At 48.9% G+C, this 22,717-nt stretch overlaps 1 protein-coding gene across 3 annotated transcripts in view; it reads left to right on the top strand.

The window, feature by feature from the left end:
• Window positions 1-22,717, top strand: part of UBE3B (ubiquitin protein ligase E3B) — a 57,400-nt gene that overhangs the window by 29,319 nt on the left and 5,364 nt on the right. For all 3 annotated transcript variants that reach the window (XM_032602396.1, XM_032602397.1, XM_032602398.1), the window contains exons 15-24: window positions 3,418-3,589; window positions 5,165-5,283; window positions 5,918-6,032; window positions 6,804-6,903; window positions 11,307-11,426; window positions 15,609-15,785; window positions 15,911-16,021; window positions 17,920-18,057; window positions 18,415-18,480; window positions 20,326-20,384. In XM_032602396.1, the coding sequence (XP_032458287.1) occupies window positions 3,418-3,589; window positions 5,165-5,283; window positions 5,918-6,032; window positions 6,804-6,903; window positions 11,307-11,426; window positions 15,609-15,785; window positions 15,911-16,021; window positions 17,920-18,057; window positions 18,415-18,480; window positions 20,326-20,384 (1,177 nt within the window). The remainder of the gene's footprint in view (window positions 1-3,417; window positions 3,590-5,164; window positions 5,284-5,917; window positions 6,033-6,803; window positions 6,904-11,306; window positions 11,427-15,608; window positions 15,786-15,910; window positions 16,022-17,919; window positions 18,058-18,414; window positions 18,481-20,325; window positions 20,385-22,717) is intronic.

Consider the following 22,717-nt stretch of genomic DNA (forward strand, 5'->3'; position numbering starts at 1 on the left):
CTTGTTTAATGTATCATTTAAAGCTTGTGTCTCCTTATTTATTTTCATTTTGGTTGATCTGTCCATTGGTGAAAGTGGCGTGTTAAAGTCCCCTACTATTATTGTGTTATTGTCAGTTTCCCCTTTTATGGCTGTTAGCAGTTGCCTTATGTATTGAGGTGCTCCTATGTTGGGTGCATATATATTTATAATTGTTATATCTTCTTGGATTGATCCCTTGATCATTACATAGTGTCCTTCTTTGTCTCTTGTAATAGTCTTTATTTTAAAGTCTGTTTTGTCTGATATGAGAATTGCTACTCCAGCTTTCTTTTGATTTCCATTTGCATGGAATATCTTTTTCCATCCCCTCACTTTCAGTCTGTATGTGTCCCTAGATCTGAAGTGGGTCTCTTGTAGACAGCATATATACGGGTCTTGTTTTTGTATCCATTCAGCTAGTCTGTGTCTTTTGGTTGGAGCATTTAATCCATTTATATTTAAGGTAATTATCAATATGTATGTTCCTATTACCATTTTCTTAATTGTTTGGGGTTTGTTATTGTAGGTGTTTTCCTTTTCTGTGTTTCCTGCCTAGAGAAGTTCCTTTAGCATTTGTTGTAAAGCTGGTTTGATGGTGCTGAATTCTCTTAGCTTTTTTGCTTGTCTGTAAAGGTTTTAATTTCTCCATCGAATCTGAATGAGATCCTTGCTGGGTAGAGTAATCTTGGTTGTAGGTTTTCCCTTTCATCACTTTAAATATGTCCTGCCACTCCCTTCTGGCTTGCAGAGTTTCTGCTGAGAGATCAGCTGTTAACCTTATGGAGATCCCCTGTATGTTATTTGTTGCTTTTCCCTTGCTGCTTTTTTCTTTTTCTTTGTATTTAATTTTTGATAGTTTGATTAATATGTGTCTTGGCATGTTTCTCCTTGGATTTATCCTGTATGGGGCTCTCTGTGCTTCTTGGACTTGGGTGGCTATTTCCTTTCCCATGTTAGGGAAGTTTTCAACTCTAATCTCTACAAATATTTTCTCAGTCCCTTTCTTTTTCTCTTCTTCTTCTTGGACCCCTATAATTTGAATGTTGGTGCATTTAATGTTGTCCCTGAGGTCTCTGAGACTGTCCTCAATTCTTTTCGTTCTTTTTTCTTTATTTTGCTCTGTGATAGTTATTTCCACTATTTTATCTTCCAGGTCACTTACCTGTTGTGCCTCAGGTTTTCTGCTATTGATTCCTTCTAGAGACTTTTTAATTTCATTTATTGTGTTGTTCATCATTGTTTGTTTGCTGTTTAGTTCTTCTGGGTCCTTGTTAAACGTTTCTTGTATTTCCTCCATTCTATTTCCAAGATTTTGGGTCATGTTTACTATCAGTGCTCTGAATTCTTTTCCAGGTAGACTGCCTATTTCCTCTTCATATGTTTGGTCTGGTGGGTTTTTACCTTGCTCCTTCATCTGCTGCGTATTCCTCTGTCTTGTCATTTTGCTTAACTTACTGTGTTTGGGGTCTCCTTTTCGCAGGCTGCAGGTTTGTAGTTCCCGTTGTTTTTGGTGTCTGCCCCCAGTGGGCGAGGTTGGTTCAGTGGGTTGTGTAGGTTTCCTGGTAGAAGGGCCTGGTGCCTGTGTTCTGGTGGATGAGGCTGGATCTTGTCTTTCTGGTGGGCAGAACCGTGTCCGGTGGTGTGTTTTGGGGTGTTTGTGAACTTAGTATGATTTTAGGCAGCCTCTCTGCTAATGGGTGGGGTTTTGTTCCCATCTTGCTAGTTGTTTGGCATGGGGTGTCCAGCCCTGGAGTTTGCTGGCCATTGAGTGGAGCTGGGTCTTACCATTGCGACGGAGTTCTCTGGGAGAGCTCTCGCCAATTGATATCACGTGGGGCCAGGAGGTCTCTGGTGGTCCAATGTCCTGAACTTGGCTCTCCCACCTCAGAGGCTCAGGCCTGACCTCTGGCCAGAGCACCAAGACCCTGTCAGCCACATGGCCATGTACGTGGGGAGTTTCTTGCCTTTTGGGAAGTCTGAGGTCTTCTGCCAGCATTCAGTAGGTGTTCTGTAGGAGTTGTTCCACACATAGATGTATTTTTGATGTATTTGTGGGGAGGAAGGTGATCTCCACATCTTACGCCTCTGCCATCTTGAAGGTCCTCTCAGTCACCCTGTTTTTTGTTTTTGTTTTTTTTTAACTTATTTTTAAATTGTGAGGTTTCTGCATTTTATAACCACATCCCCTTACCCTTGAAAAGGTGAGGTCAGACCTTTAGGAATAATAATGAGATGGGTGTTAAATTTCTTTGCCTCCATTACAATCCCTTCAGTTCACCCTCTAAACATCCATAAGTGGCATTGATTGAGTCTGCCCCCAGGCTAATATATCTTCCCCAAACAGTTCTTTGTTCAAAATTAAGCCATTCAAAGTGCTCTATAAAGTGAGAGGCATTATAAGGACTCAAATATAAGGTGACTCCTCCTTTTCTGAGGAATAATTTGAGGAACACATCTTACTGTACATTCAGTGACAAGTGGAACTTTAGAGCCACACTTTCTAGGTCAATAGCCATATTAAAAGCCTTCATAGATAACAGAGATGCAGCCTGTGTGCCTGAGGCCTAGCCATCGAGAAGCCCTCTGCTTCTCCCGGGGTCAAATTTTTGTGTAACTCTTCAGAGTATCTCATATTGTCATTTGCTGCTTTCCCATTTTTTTTTTTTTTTTTTTTTTTTTTTTGCTTTCCCATTTTTAACAGAGATAGGATAATAGCAGTAGATGAGAGGAAAGCTTTGCTAAATGTGGATAAGCCTGCAAGATAGTTTAAAGCAGGGGTTGGCAAACTATGGCCCATGGGCCAAGTCCAGCTCACCGCTTGCTTTTGTAATTAAAGTTTTGTTGGGAACACAGCCACATGCATTTATTTACCTATTGTCTATGGCTGCTTTCATGCTGTGATGGTAGCACATTGAGTAGTTGTGACAGAGACTGGTCCAGACTGAAAACCTAAAAATACTGACTCTGGCCCTTTCCAGAAGAAAATTGCTGGTCCCTGATTTAAAACATAAACACTGAGTCAGCAGATCTGGGTTCTGTTCTTGGCTCTGACACTTACTGGTTGTGTGATTTGGGGCCAGTTACTCAATCTCTCTGAGCATCAGTGTCCTCCCTTAAAATGGTGATAACATCGGGTTTCCCAAGGTGAAAAGGAAATAGTGCCTGTGAAGTATTTAGAATGGTATCTGACACATAGTAAGCACCCATTAAATGTTAGCTGCTATTATCATTGTTGTTCTCATGGTGATGTTATTCTTCGTAATTGCACCTTCTTTCTCTAAACATGCGTTAAATGGTCACTAATAGGTTTAAGTGTTTTGTTTTCCCGAAGGAGAGGAGACATAAGGGACCAGGTGGAGCCCCACCTGAAGCTTGGGTTTCTCTATCCTTTTCCAGGTCTCACTTACCTTGATGACCTGCTGCCCAAACTTTGGGCGTTTATCTGTGAACTGGGGCCCCATGGAGGGTTAAAGCTCTTCTTGGAATGCCTCAACAATGACACTGAAGAGTCTAAGCAGCTCTTGGCCATGCTGATGCTGTTCTGTGACTGTTCCCGGCACCTCATCACGTAGGTTGACTGCTGTGGGGCTGAATTCCTTTCCTAGAATGTGGAGAGACCAAATTACAGTGTCAGCAAGGAAGCATTTGTTAATGGGATTACTGCAAGCGTTTGGACCTGTCATTAGAAGAATTAGACAAGACATTTACAAAGTGGGTGGTACTTAGTAGGGATTCAGCAGTTGTTAGTTCCCATCCTTTCAGGAGAGCTGGGGGTCATTACCACTTATGTGGGCTTTGGGGTCTTCTAGAGCTCGGTTCAAATCACACCTCGGCTATTTACTCACTGTGCTAGGTAGTTAATTGGAAAATTCCAGAGCCAGTGTGCAGAACCTGGCTCAGCCACTCACTGAGACACCCTGGTCCAGAGGGGAAGGGGCTCCACCTCTCTGGGCCTCAGTTTCCTCATCTATAGATAGGAATTCATAGCACCTACCTCTTAGCTGTGTGGGAAGGTACAGAAGAGATCAGTGATAGGCATAGCCCCAGGTACCGGAAGCAGTCAGTATGTGTTGGCTGTTATTCTTACAACTGTTGTCAAGCTGACCCTGGGCAAGTTGCTTAACCTCTCTGAGCCTCAGTTTCCTCAACACTGGAATGGAGACAACATTACCAATCTGATAGGGAGTAAATGAGAAAAGGAATGTCAAGTACCTAGTACAGTGCCTGGCACAGTGAGAAATTAACAAATGTTAGTCCCGTTCAGTTCCTTTTCTTTAAGCTTACGTGTCTACTTGAGTATTGGTATTCTATTAATTCCACTTTTTCCCAAAAGGTTGGTGAAGAATTGTAAGATAGAATGGACCTCAGGAAGTTATATTCGGTCTGGGAGAGATTGGCAGGAGGGGATTGGGGTATGTAGGTGGCGGATCGGGTATGAGTCATGGAGGGAGGGCCCAGTGAGTAGTTAGAGGGGAGAGCAGGGGTCTTTGGCTGCTGGTGACACCCCCTTAATTGCCTGGCCAAGGGTGACCCAAGAGTGAGCCAGGCTCTAAAGTGACTAGAGCAGTTATAGGAGATTTTCAGATAGAGCTGCATCTTACGGTTCATTTATTCATATATTCTTTCAGACATTTATTCATTCACCCTCAAATACTTAACAAGCACTTACTCAGTGCCCCTGGTGTCTGTTACAGATGCAGAATAAGATTCCACAACTTCCCTCAGTAGACACAGACTCTCAGTCAAGATTCCTTAATAATTCAGACATGAATTCATAAGCAGTGTCACAGTCAGATCCTTATGAATAAGAAAAGGGTAGAGCAGAACGTGTTGTTTCTTTCCTTTCTCAATTGTATTTTTTAACTTCTTACTATAGACGATTTCAAATAAATAGAAAGTGGAAAGAATAGTATAATGAACCTTCACGTACCTGTCACCAATTTCGTTAGTTAGTTATTGACTCATGGCCACTCTTGCTTCATCTATACCTCCACCCACCCTTCCATCATATCCTTTTACCTGTAAATTTTATCTAACAGATAGAGCTTATTTCTTAACATTATTTTGTCTAGAATGAGGAATAGATCTTTTTTTTCCCCTTCTTTTTAGTGGGAAATTATGAATAATTTTCTGTCTCACTTAGGATCCTTGATGACATTGAAGTTTATGAGGAACAGATTTCATTCAAACTAGAAGAACTGGTCACCATCTCCTCTTTTCTGAATTCCTTTGTGTTTAAGATGATCTGGGATGGGATCGTAGGTAAGGTAAAGATGTCAGCCGTTGTTTAATTGCTGCTACACATGGGAAGTCTAGAGTATAACATCAACTGATTCCTAGCCTTGTTGTCCATCAAAGTTAATTCAAAATGCACATTTATTCACATAGTTAGAGGTTTTATTTCTCCACTCTTTATGACCCCTTAAGATAGTAGTGTGGTTATGGAAGTCTTACTCTCCCAGGCATCCTTCAGGATTTACATGTGTGTGTGAAGGATTATTCATGATTAATTTTGCCCTGAAACTCCTTTTGATTCTTTGAGTTGATTTTCATGAAGATAAAACACGTGTCTGGTCCCACTTCAAGTTAGAGTCTACCTCCTGAAGTGTTTCCAGTCGCTCAGCACCAAACTCCTTAGATTAAAAGGTCCTTTGGATGACATACAAGTGGGAGGCAGTGCGAGTGATTGTGTCTGAGACATTCCCGGGTCCCACAGGCCCTTAGAATGTACCCAGGGAGCCTTTTAATTCTGTTGATTCCATGTAACGTTCAGCATGAGGGAGACGAAGAACTGCTGGGCCTCGGGGCTGACGAGAGGAGACACGGGCTATCCTCCTGTCTCCTCCAGTTCTGAGCAGCTCCGAGACTGTGGCTCTCCTGGTTGTTTGCCCCACAGAGAATGCCAAGGGTGAGACCTTGGAACTGTTCCAGTCTGTCCACGGGTGGCTGATGGTGCTGTACGAGCGGGACTGCCGGCGGCGCTTCGCCCCCGAGGACCACTGGCTGCGCAAGTGAGCTCGGGGTGGGAAGGGCGTTTACGGAGGCTGGAGTCCCTCTGTCTTGCCGCTGGGACCATTGTGGCCTGATGCTCAGCACTTATGTTTTAGGGCAGAGAGGACTTGGTCCGTCTTCTTCATCTTGTCCTTTCATCTGCATATGTCCCTATAAAGCACCTGTCAGGACAGGTCACCTCGCAGCTGCTTCTGTTAGGACACAGTACGCTGAAGGTGATTAGAGCTCAGTGTTGGCAGCCAGAGCTCGCATTGAGCAGATGTTTCATACGCAAACTGGAAAGGAAAGTTCTTTCAGCTGAACTAAGCAACAGGTTATGATCATTAAATGGCAGTTTTTATCAGCAGAATTAGCGGGATAAAAACCACAGCTAGGTTTGTTGTGGGGTAGGGTAGGGAAATCCTCTTGCAACAACTAAACATAAGATCATGTCTGCCTTTTTTTAATCAATGACAGATCAACTCTTATGTAACTATTGAAGTTGTGGCAGTAGAATAGAGATTAGCAGACTTTTTCTGTAAAGGGCCAGACAGTAGATATTTCAGGCTTTGCACACCAGACAGTGTCTGTTGCACCTACTCAACTCTGCCACTGTAGTGCAAAAGCAGCTAGAGACAGTACCTAATGAATGGGTATGACTGTTCCATTCAAATTTGATTTACAAAAATGGGCAGCAGGCTGGATTTGACCCATAGGCTGTAGCTGGCTAGCCCTGAACTAGAGGATGGTTTTCTTGTTCCTTATCCCAAATCCATGTCTTTGTTTTTAAGGGATCTCAAACCTAGCGTGCTCTTCCAGGAACTTGACAAGGACAGAAAGCGGGCTCAGCTGATCCTGCAGTACACCCCGCACGTCGTTCCCCACAAAAACGTGAGTTGCACTCAGAGCTGGGATCCTCCCACCAAGTTCCTGACTGTCCATTTTTGTTGTAGCGATTATTAAAAATGAGTAAAAACGATCATTCAGTAAACACAGATGCTGACTGGCTCTTACGCTGTTGCAGCTGTTATGCCGAGATTGAAGCCAGTGTGAACTGTCCATTTGGCTAGTGTGGGGTGGATGCTATGGGGATGGATGCCGTGGGCACCCAGGGCAGGGGCTCAGGAGAAGACGCCACAGGTAGTCGGACTGCGCTTGCAGGCCCAAGGTGAGAGAGAACGTGGTGCCAAGGGAGAGCCGGGTGGGGTCAAGAAATCAAACTGAGGAGGTTCGTAGGAGCTGGAGCAGGAAGGGCCTCGTAACCCAAGGGTGGGGGCGTGGATTTTGTCCAGAGCCATCGGAGAGTTTTTAGCTGTGGAGGCACCTGGTCAGAGCTCTGCTTTAGAAAATTCCTTCTGGCCGTCGCCTGAAGGACTGGCGAGAGGCAGGTGTCATGGCCAACTGGCCTGAACTCGGGTGGGCCCACGGGAGTAGAAAGACAATGACATCAAGAGATTCTGAAGGAGGTAGCACCTCCAGGCCTTGAAGAACGATGGCACTCCGGGGGAAGGAGAGGAGGGATTCAGAGCATGCTCAGGTTTCTGGCTTGGGGGCCTGGCTGCTCCAGAGGGCCATTCCCAGAGGTGGGGGCACAGGCAGGAGCGGGACTGGGAAGAGCCGGGAGCAGGTGACGTGTCTGTGGCTCCTCGAGGGTCTGGAGTGCAGGAGAGAGGACGGGGCTGGAGGTGGACTCGACATGCGGACGGCTTGCGACCTCCTCGGTGCATTCATGGATGAGGCTGAGGTGGTCAGGGAGCCAGAGGGAGTGAGCAGACCGGGGACGGAGGCCAGAGCCCTGCACGGGGAGAGGAGTGATCAGAGGAAGGAAGAGAACCGGGGTGTGTGGCATACAGAGCTACGGGGCGTGAGAGCCTTGGGAAGGGCCAGGTGCTGCGGCAGGGGTGCCCGGGAGATGAGGGGCGTCCCTGGTGTGTCGTGAGCGCCCCAGAAATGTCTGCTCCTTCGGGGGGAGGCTCCTTAGAACCCACAGGTGCCCTTTCCTTTCTCTCCTGACTTACTTAGTCCTCCTCACTGTTCTCTGGTATTGTCTTGACCTTGATGTCATACTTGTGGCTGCCCTTCTTTACTTCCCCTCAAGCAGCGGTTCACAAACACGTGGCCGTTTAAATTCTTACTGCGCCTGACAAACACGTGGCCGTTTAAATTCAGAGCCTCTCAGAAGGCTCAGACAGAACTAAGCCTCTCATGGAGATGACTTGGTCGCGCGCGCTCTATGCATGAGCCCCTTCAGCGGCATCCCTGCCCCTGCCTCAGATAGAGCATGCGCAGCTTTGCAAAGCAGGCCATTGTATGGCTTCTGTCTTCCCAGTGGTGGAACATCCTTCCTTGTCTTACACAATCTACTTCCCTGTAACTTCTACCCTTTGGTCCTTGAACAGCCACTAAAAGTGGATGGTGTCATCTTCTGCGGTTTGCTTTCTGGGTGGTCTGTTTTCCAAGGGTGGTGCCCTTCCCTTCTCCAGCCAGTCCTCATTTGAAGTGGGTTCCAGCCCTTCACCTTGTGGGTCTAGTCCAGGTTGGTGGAATCTGACTTAAAATGCGGCTCCTCGCCCCGTTCCTGGGTGTCTGACTTCAGCCCTGGCCCACAGCGTCCCCACAGCGTCTGGTCTGGAATCTCCACTCCGTGTGTCTGCAGTTAACAAACGGTGTGCTGGGGCACCCCGGTTGCTACAGGATATTTTAATTTTTTGAGGGAAACACAGTGAAATCTGTTGGGCACCGTGTGAAGTGCTTGCTCGAGTCCACAGCGTCAGCGTTAAATTCTGCTCCATTCTTCTCGATGATGTCCTATTTGCTAAGCTGGGTTTTTAAAAAATGAAATTAAAATGTTTTAAATTTCAATTTATGCGTGTTTTTTAAATACAGCTACTAAGTTCTTAGGACATAAACACTTACTAAGTTGTTAGGACTTAACTGTCTACTAAATGGAACTGTTACGTATTTCTTTTGACCTAAGATTGCAGTAAGAAATATTACTGAGCCGTTAGGGGTGCTGAGAACAGGAAAGTCTGGGAAGCTCTGGGTTTAGCTGACCTGACATAAGAGTCCAGGCTGTATGGTAATCCTCACCAAGGGATGGGGTGGGGGGCGCTTAAGATCTACATCATGAAGACTATGAGCCATTCGTCCTTGGCTCGTAAATCTGTTGCCTCCCTTGGGAAAATAGGGCCCTTCTTCATCTTCTGGCCCCTGTCCTGCTCCTGTGATGGCACCAGCAGGCCTGGGATAGTGTCTGAGGCTTGGCGTGTTTTCTGTGTCTCAGGCTTCCCCTCTCTCTTCACAGCGTGTGTGCTGTTCTCTTCCGGTGACGTTCTTACTGGGGCATACAGGGGGTGAAAGCCTCTCTCCAGGCCTGCGTTGTCTCTCTCATCTGTTACTGTTATGCCATCTGCCCTGGACACCGAACCTCTCTCTCATTCTTGATGCCACCTGAGTGGGTGGCTTATAGTGCCTTTATTGCTTTCCTTAATGTTTTTAAAAGTCTCAGCTCTGCCTGGTTCACACACGCAGTACTTCAGCCTCTGCACTCTCTTATGTTGCTTTTACATGTTTACACGCAGTTCATCTCCTGACTGGTACTTAAGGCCTCCTTCCCTCCCTCCCTCCCTCCCTCCCTCCCTCTCTCCCTCTCTCTCTCTCTCTGTCTGTCTGTCTGTCTCTCTCTCTCTCTCTCTCTCTCTCTCTCTCTCTCTCTCGCTTTGGCCTAGAAGGCCTAGGGCCACGTGTGGGGGGTAGGGCTGGGTAGTGTGGTGGTCTGTGCATGGGCCCTGGTCCCCCGTGCACCAGCTGTGTGACCTTGCACGAGTTTCCTCATCTGCAAAGTGGGATGATGATCCTTACCTAGATGTCCCCTGTGCTCACTGAGGTCTCCTAGCCCCTTGAGAGCTGGTGAAAGTTACCCCAAACCTTCTTCCCTGCCCCACGGAAATCCAGAGCCCCATCCAGTCTTTCTGCAATTCATGGGAGGCCGGCAATCTTGTGGTCACCTCTGTAGTTCTGCCTCTGTGTCCGCTGTCTCTGCTCCATATGGTATTAACCTTGACGGGAGGCTTATCTTCTGCCTCAAGTTCCACAAGACAGCAGCCCTTGTTCAGGTGATCGTGCTAAAGACTTGGGGGTCACGGGAAGCAGTCATGCCACATGGCCCCCCGTGAGTTAAATACCTGTGCTTGTCTCCAGCTCCCCAGCACAGAAGGCAGAGGCGAGAGTCCCCGCCATGTGCATCTCCAGCCACCCTCGCTGTCCTCAGCCCGCGCTCCCCCTTCCGCGTCGCCAAGGAGCCCTGAGAGCTTTTGCTGTTTTTCAGGGCACCTCAGTCCTAGTTTCTAGACTTGGAAACCAGCCACATGGCACCCCTTCACTGACTAGTCCCTCCATTGAGCACATCCCCCATCTCGAGGTTGTCGGCAGTGGCTTTTTCTGTCACCTTATTTACTTCAGGGAGCTAATAGAATGATCAAATGAAAATGCAGTAGCCTCCCCTCGTGTATAGTTAGCTCTTATTACTACTGTTATTACTAGTGGCTGTTATTATTATTACTGTTATTATTTGTATTGAGCAATGCTCTTGACTTTGGGGAGATTTCCGTTTTTCAGAAAAACAGCTGAGGTTGGAGTTATTCGTTCATTCCGCTGACAGGATTTAAGTGCTATTACAGGATGGGGCCAAAGGTCAATGCTCTCCTAAAGGAGCCTGTCAGAATCTTGAGAATGCAAGAGGGTTCTATTTAAATGATACTTGAGAAATATTACTGGTGGGACTGCGATGTGCTTGAGGAGACAGAGGAGGCAGGTAGAAAGGTCAGGGACCTTTATACTGTAGGGTCATTTACACATTTCTGACAGCAAAATATATATATCTTTGAAATGTTTCTGTGTTTTAAATTCATGCTATTGATTTCCTCTAAAGCAGGCACGGCTATATAAAGCACCCTCTGTAATGCGTGCTGCCGCAAGGTTTTTACAGTGGATTATTGACTGAACAAGGAGAATGATTTTTCTCCCAGACTGTTCTTAGCTGGGCTCTGGCTGTAGCCAGACCACTCTTTCTGGAACCTTTCCCCTTGGCATGTATTCAGCTATATTTCTAATTCCCAAGAGCATTTGGGGGGAAGTTTACTGTCCTCACAAAACACTTCTAACCTGTAGCACACATCAAAGCATCCCATTCTGGGAGCCTCTCACGTGCTTACATTTCATTAATTTTGTACAGTGTGTTTTAGGGGATCCTCAGTTGTTGACCCCTTTATCGGTCTCACCTTTGCTCATTTCAGAGAGTTCTCCTGTTCCGAAACATGGTGACCAAGGAGAAGGAGAGACTGGGGCTTGTGGAAACCAGCTCTGCCTCCCCTCATGTCACTCACATTACCATCCGCCGGTCCCGGATGTTGGAGGTGAGAAGCCTGTTGCAAAGTGCGCTCTGTAAACCGTAGGGTTTCTAGTGGGTGACCTGTTGCCTCTGAACTGTTCTTATCACTCCTTGATCTAATGACACTGAAGCCAGGGCTGTGGGTGCAGGAAGGGCCTGTTTGTCCTGCCAGCTGCTCTGAGCACTGCTTGATTAAACACGCCCTCAGTTCTGGAGACCCCAGCGCAGCATTTCCCTCCCTTTACCCCACGAGGTGAGAGTGGCCAACACTCTGTGCCTCTGAAATGAGGACAGACACGCTTATACCTGTGCAGACTCTGTCTGTCCTGGCAGGCGCTTTGCCCAGCCGCCCAGCTGTGAGTGTGGAGGCTGGAGTGCGGGTGTTAAGTTACTGAGCCATCCTGGGAAATACATCGATCACAGAGCTAGACGTTCTTTTTGGACATAAACTTAGGAGCTGCACGTGAAGTGGCCCACCTATGCCAAACCCAGCGTCCAGGGTTCCTCCCATGCAGCGACTTTGTGTGACTTTGAAATAGGTGCCTGTCCTCAGGACACTGTCCTCCATATGTCAGGAAGTTGTCATGATATGTTGATTTTGCTGGAACAAGACTCTGAACATTGTCATAATAAACGCATGCACCTGCAGTGTCTGCGTCGTGCCTGCCACACGCTCCTCCGGCATTGTGCAGCGTGTGTGCGCGTATGGTGATTGAGTCCCATGTCCGCATTCCCAGGAGCGGCCTGGCTTCGTTGATATGCCCATGCTTGCTCTCTTGCCTTTCATCACACTCCAGCCACAGTTCCTCATCGGCATGTTCTGCAGCGTAGAACAGTCAGGGGATCCCGGACAGCCCGGGGCCGCATCGCCAGCCACCAGCAAACGGCATTGGCAGCAGCCCTTCCTCCCCACACGTTTTCATTTCTGCCTCGGGGCATTTGTGCTGTGTTTGTCGCTCCTGGAGAACTTGTTTAAGTTCTCTGACCACTGGCGATTGACACTGAAAACTGCCGGGGAAAGGCAGCAGGTGGTGAACAGATGATTTTGACATTCTCAAAACTAAGGATAAGAAATGTAAGTGCCCCCAGGGGCCCTGCCAGCCATGGAGATGAGTAGCACTCGCTGAGAGTGTCTTGGCACGGGGCGTTTTGTTTGCATGCTAAATGAATAGAAATATTCTCCACTCCCACTGCTTGCTCCAGTTTTTCTTGAAGCACAGCCCTTGGACTGACCTCACAAGTGAGTTGATAAATGACAACTGACAACCAGCCTCAGTGTTGGGGCTGGTGGAGAACACATGCCTCTAAAAGAGGCCACCTGAGTATTGCCTTGTGGAGATTTGGGCTCTATAATGCTCCAGCTTGTTAAGAAAAGACCAAAATTTAGGGTTTTGTGTGAAATCCACAGATCCTTTGTGTTGTGAACCAGTCAGGTTTTGTAAAGTACCTGGAAGGTCAGATAACACCTGTCTGCCCATCAAATTCAACCTGCTGGCCACCAGTTTGCGAACTCTGCTTTGACTCAAAGAAGAAAAAGCCCAGTTGTGTTGTAGGAACTCACTTCTCCAGCACTTTCTTTGTTGGACCCAGATGCACCTTTCCTGTCTCTTAAACTCCTCCATCCCACCGTCCGTCATACCCACTCCCATGTGGCCAGCACAACGGGGAGTCTGGGTGGTGGAAACTGTGATGTCTCCTGAGAGTGACAGAATCCCCGACACCCTCCTCAAGTGTCACTGGGAGATTTACCAGACACCCGCTTACCCTGGGCCAGCTTGTTTAAACACATCCCTCAGGGACGTCAGAGGAGGGATTTCTGTCTTAGATTTTAGGCAAAGTCCATTTTCCTCTTTACGTTTCATTGGGATAGATCCTGTCATGAAATTGATCACTGGTGTTCGTACTGAATTAGGAAGGAGAGAGGGTCATTGATTCAGTTACCCCAGTTCTCACGATTCAGTGGTTTGGGTATCAGAACTTGAGAGCCCAGTGGCCTTTGCTTGATTAGGACACAAGGGGGCATCAAAAAGCCGATGTTTGACCCATGATATCCTGGGCTTTTATTCTGTCCGCTTGTTTATGGTTTGTACTGAAGGTGAGGCTTGTGTATTAGGCTTCCAGGTGATGGTCCAAAGTCCTGCAGGAAGGCCTCTCCTCACAGGGGTGAACGGGGGCCAGAACACCAGCACTACAGAACTAGAAGGAGCTGTGGACACACCCTTGCTCATCCCTTTCCCCTCACCCCATCAAAGGCAGGACTGAGACCAGAGGAATTCAAGGTCACTCAGGTGTCAGTGACAGAGCTGGGCCTGGAAGCCAGTTCTCCGTTCCCCTTCAGTGTTCTGTGCATCCGCTCTTTGAGATGCAGAAGAGAAGAGGAACGCCCAGTCCCCCTTTCACCTTCCCCTGGGGCACAGATATAGAATCCTCCAGAGAGGGCAGTGGGGTGTAACAGGAAGTATGTCAGAGGAGGTGGGCAGCAAATTCCTCTCTACAGTGTTTCAAAGGGAGGCTAAAGTGGGGCTGATCCAGCAAAACTGAGATTTGAGTCCAGTAAACATTCCTGGAGCACCTGCCATGAGTTTGACCACTTGCTAAGAGCTTTCACATGGACCATCTCGTTTAATCTGCATGACTCTGAGACACCTCCTAACCCATGCTAAGGTTAGGGAGGCATCATTTTAAAGCAGAATGGAGGAAGTCCTGCAGGCCCGGGCATGTTAGAATTCTCTCCCCGTCCCCACTGAGTGCCAAGATAATTACCTTACATTTAGGCAGAATGATTGAAATGCTGCAGCAGCTGCCTGGTGACTCCCTGTTTTTCTCTCCTTTTTGTCTAACTTAATGATTTTCATATTTCATGTGCATAAAAAAGTACTTTCCAGGATTGTGCATTCAAAACCGTGTTCTTATTCCTTCAGGTGATTTAGGGGACTTCAGAGGTAGTTTTTTTTCCCTGCTCACTAACTTTGGAACCTAACTCCCAAATAAGATGGGTAGCCACCATGGCACAGGCCTTTGCATCAGTAGGTGAGCACAAGGAAAACATGATCGGCAGGAAGGCAGCAAGCGTTCCCCAAAACGGGTCTTGCCATACTGGCCTCATTTGCTTTGTGACAAGGAACCAGACTGGCAGGTGAGTGGGTGCTGTGGAGATGGCCTGTCTGATGTCAACAGAGCATCTGAGAGCACTGCACTTGTGCCTGAGGGGAGGAACGTGGGGTGGCCACAATAGGACCTGGCAGCTGATTTGTAACCTATTCTGTGACAGTATCTAAAGACAACGGTTTGACCCTGGTTATGGGGCCTCTCAGGCTGGGCCAAAGTACTCCTCCCTGGGCCCTATCGTGTTCTAAGCACGGTTTTTTATAATCACTGCTCTGAAATGAAAGCCTAAGCAGCTTGCCCGTCAGCACCCACCTGCCAGGAATACATTTGAGGATAGGCTCTGGAGCCAGGAAGGCCTCGACAGATCAGAATCAAGAGATAGACTGTGCACGATGATTTAGCAGGAGAGCTCCAGAGTCATGCCCAGTGGCTGCATGTCTCAAGGGAGCTGACCGCAAGCCGGAGGTGCTGAGGCCTCTCTTCCCACCGCTTCTGCCCTCCTCCAGGCCCAGCGGCACTCCTGGCACCCATCTCCCTGCTCCCTGCCCCCTGCCATCCCTCTGCTTTGCTTCCAACAGAAAAATCTTCCTAAGACAGAAAGCCAGCCATGTGACTCTCTGCCTAGACTCTTCTGTGGCTCCCCAGCGCCCTCAGGATATAACCTGAATTTTCCAGCATGACTCACAGCCTTTCATGATCTGGGGAAAGGTACCAGGAGTTGAGTGGTGGGGGGCTACTCTGATTTTTCATCTTACAGCTTTCATCTTGTCTCAGCGTCTTCCGTCCTGTCTGATGACCGAGAGCTTGTGACTCATCTTGTCTGATCTCTCCATCTCCCTGCTCTGCATCCTCCTGAGGGCAGCCTCCCCTTGCCAAAGAGTGGTAAAGTCACATCCCCAGAATGAGTTTTCCTTTTAACAGGCTCTGGTCTAGAAGCAGGTGAAGACTGCTGGCTCTCCTCATGCACCCGTGCGTCCTGACACATTTAGTAATTACACTGGGAATGCTTCCCACAGGGGAGAGGGAGCTTTGAGGAGGGAGCCCTGAATTATGCAGGGGGCCTTGGGTTCCTAATGGGCGGTAATTCTGCCCTTGGCAGGATGGCTATGAGCAACTTCGGCAGCTCTCCCAGCACGTCATGAAGGGCGTCATCCGCGTGAAGTTTGTCAATGACCTCGGGGTGGACGAGGCAGGGATTGATCAAGACGGTGTTTTCAAGGAGTTCTTAGAAGAGATCATCAAGAGGGTGTTTGACCCAGCGCTCAACCTGTTCAAGGTATTTAAAGGGCACGAGAGCGTGGTTGACGGCAGCCGGGTTCGAGGTGACAGATGAGAAGTGAAGGCCTTGCTTGTTGCAAGGCATCTAACTTCCCTGTCCCTACCCGTCCTTTTGCCTTGCAGACGACCAGTGGGGACGAGAGACTCTACCCTTCGCCCACGTCCTACATTCATGAGAATTACCTGCAGCTGTTTGAGTTTGTGGGCAAGATGCTGGGGAAAGCTGTGTATGAGGTAGGCACGTTAAGAACCAGTGAACAGGAATGGAAAATAAAATGTTCTAAGTACTGTGGGCTTCGTATACATGTAAGTGATCAGGTACATAGTGGCAACTGCCTGTCTCAAGGATAAAGGTGAGGAGAGAGGGACGGGAACCAGCACCAACCGTGTTCTTGTCAGTGAAGCGGGGATAGTAGAGCTACGTTATTGGGTTGCTGCAGGTGGTAAATGAGGTAATACAGGTAAACATCTCCCATGGTGGCTGGCAGCTGGTCATGGGGGAAGTCGGAGCTACCATCCTCACTGTTATTAGGAGGAAGGGTGTCTGAGCTGCTGCTCCCGGTGTCACGGGGCCGGGGTGGTGTGGCCTTCCGCAGGCTCTGGGCGAGCCCTCCCAGCTCCTGATCCCTCTCCCCTGAGAGCCCACCAACTGGCAGGACTGCTTCCAGGTGGCGCTTTACCCTCTGCCCTGAGGATCCTGCTCCCCAGGAAGGAAGTAACGCTCCACCTTCAGCTCATCAGCAACCTGTCCCTGTGGCCTCACAGTGGACTCCAGAGCCACAGGAGACCAGTCCCTCCCCAGCCTGCCTCACCCCCAGCGGCCGCCACCTGAGTAGTGCTCGTGTCACACCCATCACAAAGCCCAGGGAGGCCAGGATGCCTTCCAGAGGCAAAGAAGCTATAGCGGGCCAAGCTGAGAGAGGAGGTCATGTGGGGTGAACATACTCTCTAGTCCATCATTCTCTCTGTGTAAACAGCCCCGGTCCACGGCCTCAGCCCTTGCTGTGATGTCAGGTGCCCCATGTGAGTCCAAGCACCCTCCAGGCCTCCTCCTGCCCTGGACTGGTTGGGTGGCCTGGGCTCATTCTCTGTGCTTCTGTTTCCACATCTGCAAAATGGAGACAATTTCTCAGTTGATTCCCCTTTTTTACAAACAAAACAAAACAAAAAAACCCATGAGGCCCTGCCTGGGCATATGCCGTGTTTTTCCTTTGAACGTGTAGCTGTGATGAGACCCAGGAGAGGCTGGGCCAGCTGAAAAACACCACTTCCTCGCTTTGTAAATGTCCTCCCCCCACTTCCTGGGCCTAGTCTCCGTCTCCTCCCTCTCCGGCAATAAAGACCTCCTGGGTCCTGATGAGGAGTGGCCTGTGTTAACTCACTTCACACTCGTCCTCAGGACAGGCCCGTTGTGGGGTTTGATTGGCTCTCCCTTCTCAGTCTCTCCTGCCCGCACACCTCTCTCCACCCAGTACAGTCTGTCTGAAGTTCCTGGCGTTGTGCAAGGGCTTCCGGGCTGTGTCCCTGCCTCCAGGCCATTCCCCACAGGAAGTACCCGTGCGGAGAGCCCTCCCAGGGCTCCCTGCTGCCCTCTGGATAGAAACCAGACTCCAGGAGGCTTATGAGCTCTTCCTGATCTGCCCTGTTTGCCTCCCTGGCCTTCTCGCTCACCCCCTCCTTCACACCCCGTGCTGGGGCCAGACAGACCTGTGTTCCAGCCCTGGAGGGCACCTGTGAGCCTTGTACTAAAGGCCTCCTGCCCAGCTATCCCTTCCTCCTGGAAACTCCCCCACCTTGCTCGTTTAACCCTTAAAACTGAGGCTCTTCTGGTCCCCACTTACAGATGATAAAGCCAATGCCCCATGGTCTAGCAGCAGCAGAGCTGAGGTGTGATCCCTGAGCTGTGCCGCTGCAAAGCCTGGGCCCTTAACCACTATGTGGTAGTGTCCCCAGGAGGCGCTCGACTGTGTTTAGGTGGTAGGGATGTATCGCTCTCCAGATTGAAAATTTAGGAAGTCTAGAGATGTCATTGGCGCCCTCGGAGCCCCATCTGCAGCCGGAGCCGCCCTGGATGAGATCACCGAGACGGGCTGCTGGGCAGCAGGTGGCAGCTCCTGTCTCCTCTCTGGCAGGGAATTGTGGTGGACGTGCCCTTTGCATCCTTCTTCCTGAGCCAGCTGCTCGGGCACCACCACAGTGTCTTCTACAGCTCTGTGGATGAACTGCCTTCTCTGGATTCCGAGTTCTATAAAAACCTCACTTCCATTAAGGTCAGTGTGGAAGGCGGCATGGCTTAGCTGAGTGCCGGTGTGAGCTCAGCCAAGTGACGCCCCGTGGGGTTCAGGTCTACCCCGTCATCATGGGGTGGAGTGGGATTTCCTGCTGTGGTGAAGTGGCACACTCCTTAGCCACTGCAGGGCCTCGTGTCCCCTCCTGAGCACTTCCTCCCGGGACTGATGCTCACAGCCTCCTTCCTCCAGGTGATGAGTGGCCTTTGCCTTTGTTTCAAGTTGTACGGCAGCAACAGTGGTAGCTGCCCAAGCCGATGTCATAGGCGGGGAGTGTTAAAACCTTCAAGGATGTAGCACTCCTTGGCCCCTACATTGTCCCTTTCTCTGTTGCTTTAGCGGTACGATGGGGACATTGCTGACTTGGGCCTGACACTGTCATATGATGAGGATGTCATGGGTCAGGTAGGTGGGCCTCTGGCTGAACCTTGTTCCCCCTCCCCACTTTGGCTTCCTAAGACCTGCCCCAGTCTGGGTGTTTTCCCCAGGAGACCCACAGACTGGGGCTGTGTCTGTCTGTCTGTCCACCCTTCTCCTCTGCCTCCCCAGCCCCTTTGCCGCCCTGCCAGGAGGGAGGGCGCTCCCCTCCCCTTCCCAGCTGACCTGGCCTTGGCCTGCTCGCCACCCAGAGAGCTCCCACCGAGACCCTGCTCTGCTTCCAGGGCACTTTGGGGTCATTTCTGATGGAAGCTATGACTCCTACTTTGTACACTGCCTTTCGTTACCATGGTGAGGATTAGCTGTTCCAGAGGATCATGACTGAGACATGGGGAAGGAACCACCTGACAGGGTGTGCCTCTAACAGAACCCTGTCCTTGCTCCTCCTCGGCATGGAGAGCAGAGCCGGGAAAAAAGACCCTTGAAGTCGTGGCAGCAGAGGGGCTTCCCCCAGACTTTCTCTGTCCTGATTTTCCTTGCAGGGCTCCCAGCCCCTCCATTTGCATCCCCGGACCCCTGCATGAGCCCCAGTGTGCATGTGGTGTTAGGGCCGCTCTGGAGCTCGTAGTACAGGGCCGACTTCCCAGGGCCTCAGCGAGGTCACTCAGTCTCCCTGAGCCACACTTTCCTTATCTCAACAAATACCATTTGCCGAATTAGTCCTTGCTGGGACCAGTGTCACCAGATGCCCTCTAGACCGCACGCCCTGTCCTCCTCCTGAAGAACCACTGAGCACGCTGGCACGTCAGGGCCCTAAGAAGCCCATGAGAAAGAAACCTGCTGTGGTTGTGTTAACCTCAACCTTCCCCAGCTCATTTGGTCACAGAACTCCTCTTTCAGGGAGGGCACACCACCTCACAGAGAGATTCTCCAGATGGTGGTGCACAGATCAGGAGTTCCCTGGAACCTATTGTGGGAAACACCTGGCTGGGCATTCCTAAGGGCCATCCAGCTTTAACATCCTGCAGCGTCAGCCCCGAGATGTTGATAGCAGTGGGACTAGAGGGCACCGTTACTCCTTTCCAGGTCTCTAGAGTTACAGTATATTATGTTAGTAGAATTTCTATTAAAATTAGCTTTGAAATGATGCATTCTTTGATTTTTAGGCGACCCACAAGACTTCTTGAAGTTGAGGAAAGCAGTTGATTCTATAGTGTTTTTGAATCTTTAATCAGAGACTTTAATCTTTAATTTTGAGACTTCTTCCTGACATTCTTAATTTTCTGTCCTGACTATAAAAATAATGCAAACTTCTAACCAAAAATTCAGCTACAATAAAAGTATAAAGGTGAAAGTGAAAACCACCTATAGTGCTGGTGCCTGGAGAGCGCCACTGTTAGCATGTGGCCTGAGCCTTTTTAGGGTTTTACTCCCTGGGCACATATATAATTTTTTGCATACCTTGACTGCTGTTATATAATCTGCTCTTTCCCCCCCACCTTCTCAAGAAGTATACTTTTTCATCATATTTTTTAATAGCGCCACTGTATTCCAAGGTATGGTTGTACCAGCATTTATTTATCTGTCCTCCTGTGCTCTTCATTGCTAACACGTTCCCCTCCACAACACCCCGGAGCCTTAATATACACGTTTGTACGAGGATCAGATGAGAAGGAACCTGTCATATTGATCATGCAGGGCCGGCTTGTTGATATTTAAGCCCTGGCTTTTTGTGAAAATGATTGTTCCCAAACATGTCTCATCTTCCTCTGTCGTTATTATGGATGTCGGCATCTGGCCCTTCCATCTTCAGGCAGCTTTATTTTCTCATTAGAATTCTCTTGAGTAATTGTTCCCCTTCCTCTCCCCCAGCTTGTTTGCCATGAACTGATTCCTGGAGGGAAGACCATTCCTGTTACAAATGAAAATAAGTGAGTATGGCAATTAGATTTTTAAGGTCACCACTTGAAAAGACTTCATTCTGGGCTTACTTTGAGAATTTATTAAGATAAATTGAAGTAGAAAGAGGCCATAAACATCATAATGGAATTTACTGGTTACAGTTCATAGGCCGAAATCGTATTAAATTCGATTTGCAAAATAAGAATTGACAATTTATATTTTGCAGTAGCACTTCTAAGGTCAGAGGCACCCAGGCTGTGGTGTTCCTAGGAATTTAATGACGGCTCTAGATGCAGACAGATGGGTTCTGAGCCAGTCGGGCACGAAGTCCTGAACCCAGAGGGCACGGAGGTGGAAAGACTCCTTGGAGGGGCAGATCATTTTAGAATGAGGGTGTGTGGCAGTTGTATAAAACACTGTTCTTGAGAAGACACAGTGATGAATTCAGATGCAGCAGACAGGTCCTCGGACGTGGGGAGACCCTGAGGCCCAGCAGCTCTTGTCACAGATAACAGGCTTTTAGGAATCTATCATAAATGGTTCCTCAAAGCAAAGCCCCTCCATGCATGTCTCCACCCAGCCCTGTACTCACCTAATTAAACGGTAGGACCCGGCTCAAGGAGTAGTTATTGGCCCTTTTGTCAATCTGTCAGTCTCCTGCCACTAGGCTCAGCTGAGCATCTGAACTGTTAATCTGAGCACCACTCTCTTCAGCGACAAGTGAGAGCTTAGTCCTACCCGGTGAGTCATTTGGATCAGATGCACCTCGCAGCCCAGTGTCCCCAAGCCTCGTGTCCCTCTCAGGTCGGGTCAGTCAGTCACACGCTCGGGGAGCTTTTATTTAGACTGTCAGAACAATCAGGAGAGCAGACCCAATTCTCATCATGATTGAAATACACCCATTTTGACTCTTGGCCACGGAGCCTTAGAGTGACAGAAAGTACAGGGGCCACAGGGTGGGTGGAAGCTGCCTGGGGGTGTCAGAGAGCAGGGTGGGTCCTGAGCCTGCCCACTGTGTGCCTGTAATCATCCCTTCAGAGGGTTTCACATGAGAATGCATGTAAAGTACCTTCCAGGATGTCTGGCTCAGAGGAGGCCCTTAATAAATGAGAGCAGTGATCTCACCATCATCAGATATGTTACCCTCAGATGGGCCCTGTTTTGCCAGGCATGGCACGGGGATGATGGTAGGAGCCGTATGTACAGCAGCCGGTGGAGGTGGGTTGATACAGCCTGGGTTGGAGTGAGGTTCCTGTCCTGCCTGGAAACCTACGTGGAAAGTCATTTCACAAGCTCTTATGTGTTCTTAGCATAAAACCTCAGTATAAGGGCAAGGATGTTCAGTCCTGCAGACTCTTAAAAGACATCACCAGGACCTGCTCCTGTAGAGATACTTGAGCTTGCACTTCCTGGGTGTTCGATGGGAAAGTCTCCGAGGCTCCCTCCCTCTTTTGGTAAAATGGAACAGTATTAGTCACCTGCTTCAACGAGTACATGAAAGAAATAGCAGTGATAGAAAAAAATCATATTTAAGTATATCAGTGTGCAAGCTTGCCACTGGAAGCTTTTTTTAAACAGGCATATTTTCCAGGTCAGTAACTCAGATCTGAGCATCCTGGGGTAAAACAGATTTATTTGGACTGTACTAATTTGGAATTTTGAGAGTTGTACCTGGGCTGGGCTCACATTCTTTCATCTGAATGAATGGTTTGCTAAGAAATCAGCAATGCTGGCAAGCCTGTGGAAAGGGATTTCAGCTGGGCAGAAGCATTGCACTGTGCCGTGCGGCTGCAGGTGAACTACTTGTGTTGGTGAAAGCAGACCTGGAGGACCGGCTGCTTGGAACCGTTGTTAGTGCTCCAACTTCCTCATTAAGCCTAATCGTCAGCCAGCTGCGTGTGGTTAAAACTTTCCGCAGCCTCACCTTCTCATGGCCTAGACTCCTTGTCCAGTCTAGCAAGGTTTTGGTTGAAGTTTCAACATGAAACAATTTTTCTCTGGAGGACTGAACAGTATCTTAATTGGTTTATGTCCAAAAGGATGAAGTTAAATAAAAGTCCCTTTGTCCTAAGAAGGGCCCTCTCCTTAGCTGGAGATGCCTCACCTTGATTCTTGACAGTGAGGTCACCCCAACGTCTGACCCACTGGCTTTCGCGAGGAGTGCGTGAGGTGACGCCCTTGACACTAACGCTTTCACAGTGGCACACCGTGGGCCGTTCGGGAGGGCTGTCATCCTCATCGCCGTTGTTCTGGTGAAGTGCTCTGGTGCTATTTGTGTTTTTGTAAAATGGTTCAGAACTGACTGGACTCATCTTTCAGCCCATCAGCAACTGCCCACCCTGTCCTGTTAATTTCCGTTGTT

This window comes from Phocoena sinus, chromosome 14 (genome assembly GCF_008692025.1).
Source record: "Phocoena sinus isolate mPhoSin1 chromosome 14, mPhoSin1.pri, whole genome shotgun sequence".
Taxonomy (NCBI): Eukaryota; Metazoa; Chordata; class Mammalia; order Artiodactyla; family Phocoenidae; genus Phocoena; species Phocoena sinus.